The sequence below is a fragment of the Phaseolus vulgaris genome, chromosome 3 (assembly GCF_000499845.2).
Source record: "Phaseolus vulgaris cultivar G19833 chromosome 3, P. vulgaris v2.0, whole genome shotgun sequence".
Lineage (NCBI taxonomy): Eukaryota > Viridiplantae > Streptophyta > Magnoliopsida > Fabales > Fabaceae > Phaseolus > Phaseolus vulgaris.
In genome coordinates this window covers 29178208-29183539 of record NC_023757.2, presented here as the reverse complement: position 1 = coordinate 29183539, position 5332 = coordinate 29178208, and the positions used below count along the sequence as shown (strand labels likewise).

Here is a 5332-nt window from a genome sequence, read left to right as displayed (position 1 = left end):
AAATCATGATAAAAATTTAAATTTCAAGCATATTGATTCTAACAACTTTATTTTAATATATTTGAGTTCGAAAAATTGATAAAGTTGGAAGAAGAAAAATAGTTTGAATAGAAAAATAATTTAAAAAATGAATCTTCATTTTTCTTATATTTCAATTGAATAGACTTATTCTGGTACTTCTAAAGCCTCACAACACTTGAAAGAAATTGATAAGAATTTGATATGAAAAAAAAATTAAGAACACTTTTCTCATTTAATCATTCAAAATCATTTTTAAGAACAAATATAATTATAATTAATAATATGATCTAAATGGAATTAACATTGGAATAATAATAATATAAAATTACTTGAGAGAAAGAGTAGGGGTTGGAATATTTATGAATTGAAAAATGATAAAATAACAACTTTGCTCTGTATACAACCTTTTTTTATGTTTAAAATTCCAAATTTTACATAAAATATTAAAAATATCTTTTTTTTATATCATTAATAAGGAGTTGTAAAATATAACAAGATATCACCATACCATATCATTGCTCTTATTATGAATTGATGAAATTCCTTAGACTTGAACTCAAAGGCATGGCTTGGAGTATCGTACTGGCAGAATAAGAAAGTGCAACTGCAAAAAGTTGTTTGAGGCTTCAATGCGGCCAAAAAAATAAGTTTATGCCAAATTCAAACTGACAAGTATCAATAAATGATAAAACATAAATTGAATACATAGTTTTCGAAACATAATGTATTTTAATGAAAAAAATAAAATACCAACATAAAAACGATATCAATATATAATATACTTTGAAATACATAGTTTTTAAACTTTTTTTTAAGTAAAAAGTTTAAATTCAAGTCATACAAATGAAAAATGTAATTAAAAAATCTCACCAAAAATTAATTTTAATCAAGTTCTCACTAAAAAACTGAAGTTTTTAGCTTCTCTGCAATTTTAAAATCTTCATATTGGCTGGAAAATGTTTTCTCTCTTTATTGATACGATTCAACGCAAAATTCTATTGTTATTTTGACGAATAGAATGTTCCCTCTGTCTTTGTCTTCTGCTACTTCATGTTGTGATGTTGGTAAATTTCAGGCATGTGTATGATCTTTAAATGCCTCATATTTATTTTTTTATTCATTCTTTTGCGAAAAAAAAAAATCTTCAGTGTATTTAGTTTGAAAAACCTATATGAAACCCTGGATAGCCAAAATTGGTTGAAGCAATGGGTCTGACATTGGGTGTATCAACTTCTTTATTTCTCATAATATATATTCTTTACTAATTATATCTTTAAAAAATTATAAATAATTTTTAATAAATAAAAATAAGAATTAAAATAATTTTTTGATAGAATTCAACACTAAAGAATGTTTGAGATTAGCATGTAATAAAATATTACAGGCTAGGTGGATGATATTTAAAAAAAATATATTTATCAGCTATTTCAATAGAGATGATGTTTTAAGCTTCGTGAATTAATATTCTTATCTTGAATCAAACTTTTATATCCATTTTCATCTCTATTATTACTTTTAAACTATTATTTTTCTTCCATAATGATCTTACTTCTATATGTATCTTCGTATGATTTATGTGTTTAATTATATTCATTCCTGATAATCTAATTGTAAATAGTTATGGCTCTTGTTAATCTCATACGAGAAATTCTTTGGTACGTAATTTGTATACAGCATGTGAACTATACTATAATTCATGAAAAGATAAACAAATTTAGATTTTGTAAATGATGTCATCAAGTAAGAGCTAGTTGTTTTGGAAACAATTATTATGTATAAGGGTAGGTGTATTTAAAATAGTTTCTTAATTTTATTTATTTGATAAAAAAAATCAGACATAGTTAACTTAAATAATTTTGGAAGACAGGTATGGAGCTCAAAACAAATATAAATCTGAGCTTCCATTTACCCAACCTTTACCAAAGCATGTATAGATACTGTTGCAGATCTTCCTGAAAATTGCATCATGCATCTACTATCTACAAGTCGTTAATTAATTAATATCCTTTCTCTATAGTCACCAGAACCAGATAGATATATATTCAACATGACATGGTTGCTCTTACTTGTCAGTTTCTTGGAAAAGATAGTCAAGAGCAAAGACAAGGGCTGTTTTTCCAGAAGAACACTAAAACCAATGAGGCCCTTAAATGAATTCTTTTAAAAAGAATAGCACTGTATGAATAAATAAAAACTATGAGAAAAAGTGTGATAAAAGGAAGAAGGCAAGTGGATGATCCATCTTTGAACTTTTGAACTTTTGAACTTTTACTGATGCTGTTCATACCAGCTCTGTAAGGTAGTTATTGGACTAAAACATTCTTCATAGGTACCTCCTATATAACAGGTTTTTCATGACATGAATTTGTTTGTACTACCTCGATTACCACTAGTGTTGGATAGAATCCAAGTTGTTGAATACCTGTTTCGAGAGATGTTATAGTTGTGCAGTTCAATTAGAAGTGCCACATTCATGCCATGTCTTTAATTTTTGCTTGTTAGTTAAGTTTATTTGAGTTGATTCGTACAACACAACAAATATGAGCGTTGTTTTATGAAGGGCTATTTGTTAACTATGATTAACTGGAGTTGTGAGCTATAAAGGAGAAGAATGAGATAGAGTATGAAAGAAAACTTCCGTTTATTTCGTTAATGTATAAATATAGTGTACGTTATACGTACTTGGTTCCTTAAATGAGCATGGCATTGCATGGTATATAGTATACATACTATTCAGAATATATTTTAACTCAGAAATCCCCACCATCATCACCGCCGTCCCCACCAGCACCACCTCCAAAGCCTCCTCCAGCGCCTCCACCGGCACCTCCACCAACTCCTCCTCCTACACCTCCTCCTACACCTCCTCCTCCACCACCTCCAAAACCACCACCTCCACCACCTCCAAAACCACCACCTCCAACGCCTCCACCTGCCCCTCCTCCGCCACCAGCTCCTCCTCCTCCTCCTATACCACCACCTTTTCCACCTCCGAAACCACCGCCAGAACCTCCACCTACACCACCTCCAACGCCTCCACCTACACCACCTCCAACGCCTCCACCTGCCCCAACTCCGCCACCAACTCCTCCTCCTATGCCACCACCTTTTCCACCTCCGAAACCACCGCCAGAACCTCCACCTACACCACCTCCAACGCCTCCACCTACACCACCTCCAACGCCTCCACCTACACCACCTCCAACGCCTCCACCTGCCCCAACTCCGCCACCAACTCCTCCTCCTATGCCACCACCTTTTCCACCTCCGAAACCACCGCCAGAACCTCCACCTACACCACCTCCACCACCAACTCCTCCTCCTAATCCACCACCTTTTCCACCTCCTCCACCACCACCAGCACCTCCACCTGCACCTCCTCCACCACCAACTCCTCCTCCTAATCCACCACCTTTTCCACCTCCAAAGCCTCCACCAGCCCCACCACCTAAGCCACCACCTCCAAAACTGTCAACTAACTCATCTTTTTTTATTTTTCTGCATTCTGCTGCTCCTATCACAAATACAAATGCCACAGCAAGAACTACAACATAGCTTTGTAACTTTCCCATCCTTGCACAGATAGAGAAAATAGGGCAGAAAATGCTTGTTATGGAGAAAGCTTGGGAAGAAAGGAGTTATTTATAGTGGGAACAAGTGCAGACACACCATTAATACACGTAGACTTATGCAGGTCTCAACATGGAACACCGCCAAAAGTTCAACCTTTGTTTCGAAGACAAAATCCAAGGGCCGGTGAAATCTTAATTGTCATGTCCCAACCATCAACTACTTTATTTAAGTACAATGGAGTGCGATTAATAACTATTAACAAAAATGTTAATATCTCGATAACAACAGAAATTCAGAAAGAGATAGTGAAAGCAACTAGCTTCCTCCGGGGTCACTGTAAGTTTAAATACCGATTAGGCTTTTTGGGTTCCTGCAGTAAAGAGAAAAGTTATGTTTACATTATGAACAATAATAACATAACATACATTACATTTTGACACTGTTTATAAAAATATAATATTTTAAATTAAAAATAAAAATGAATAAAATATTAATTTATTAAGATGTGAAATGTATTTTTGTTGATTGCTGCAGTAAATTATCTCATTCATGATCAGGTGCTAAATGGTACATTTCGTTTATCACTAAAGTGGTTGTTCACAATTTTCCATCAAACATGCTCCTTATTTTTATTGTCAAGAATCAGGTTCCTTTTACAAAAATAGTTTCATTTTGGATGATTTTTACCCAAATGGATATTATTTTTCCTATTCTTTTATAAGTTTTTCAATTCAAAACACGACTTTAAAATGTAAAAAACATTCCAAGTACGACTTTACCTTTGTCTAATTTTAAATATTGTTATCGAAGATAATGACTTTAGTTGGTAAATATATTTAAAGCTGGACGTAAGTGGCGAGGTGAAGGGTACAGAGTGATTAATTTAGTTCCATTTTGAGTGTGTGAGTAAAAAGTGTAGTTAGAAATTTTTTCTGTAAGTGACTGCTGTTGGCAGATGGCAATTATGAAATGTTGAAGACTCTCACGTCTTTATACTGTTCTTTTCATCTATACCTTCCAAGCTTGCCCTACCTACATTGGATTGCATGTGATGATGAGCTACATTTTCAGCCATCTCTCTCAAAATCAAATTAAAAATACATTTCACAGCTGTTAGTGTTTACTCCAGTTTTAGAAATATATAGCATTTCTGGACGTTTAACCACCCCACCACATCTACAACTTGCTTCAACCATATTATTTCATAATAATTAAAACTAATATTAAAAGGTTCTTTTGGTTATAGAATGCTTGTTAAAAAATAAAAGTACCAGCGCTTTCAATGCCTTTAATTAGGTTTCAATGTGCTTCCATCACTGTCTTGTGTTAATAATATCAAAATAAAGTAATAATAAGTTCAATATAATCATCTAAAATAATTAGTTTTGGTCTTGGATATCATCTAAAATTTCATATATACTTGTTTGTTTTATTTAGATTGCTGTCTTGAAATTTTGGTTTGTCTACACTCGATTTAGTTTTGGTTTTAACTTGTTGATTTATGGTTTTTGGAAATTTTGGTAGACTTTAGAGTTTTTTAGTTGGTTTTATCTGTTTTTATTAATTATATAAGAGATGGATTATCATGAAGTGTTTCATATTTATTTATTCATTATTACCTGATAAAAAAAAAGTTCAATATAATTATCCAATCAAGATATATAAAAATTAAAGAATGCATGTCACAAATAATATACACCAATTCTTAGAAAACTGGCGTATACATGATGCGTTTCAT

At 32.5% G+C, this 5332-nt stretch overlaps 1 protein-coding gene across 1 annotated transcript; it reads right to left on the bottom strand.

The window, feature by feature from the left end:
* Positions 1-2645: 2645 nt before the first annotated feature.
* Positions 2646-3766, bottom strand: LOC137807017 (glycine-rich cell wall structural protein-like). Its single transcript, XM_068607435.1, has 2 exons — positions 3236-3766; positions 2646-3187 (listed from the first exon to the last, which is right to left on the bottom strand). Exons 1-2 carry the CDS (start codon positions 3591-3593, stop codon positions 2772-2774), a joined length of 774 nt encoding a protein of 257 aa, XP_068463536.1. The 5' UTR covers positions 3594-3766; the 3' UTR covers positions 2646-2771.
* Between the last annotated feature and the right edge of the window lie 1566 nt (positions 3767-5332).

Coding starts and splice junctions, on each gene's coding strand:
- LOC137807017 (XM_068607435.1), bottom strand. CDS start 3,593: ATGGGAAAGTTACAAAGCTATGTTGTAGTTCTTGCTGTGGCATTTGTA. Junction 3,188..3,235: donor TGGTGGCGGAGTTGGGGCAG/GTGGAGGCGTTG, acceptor GAGGTGGTGTAG/GTGGAGGCGTTGGAGGTGGT.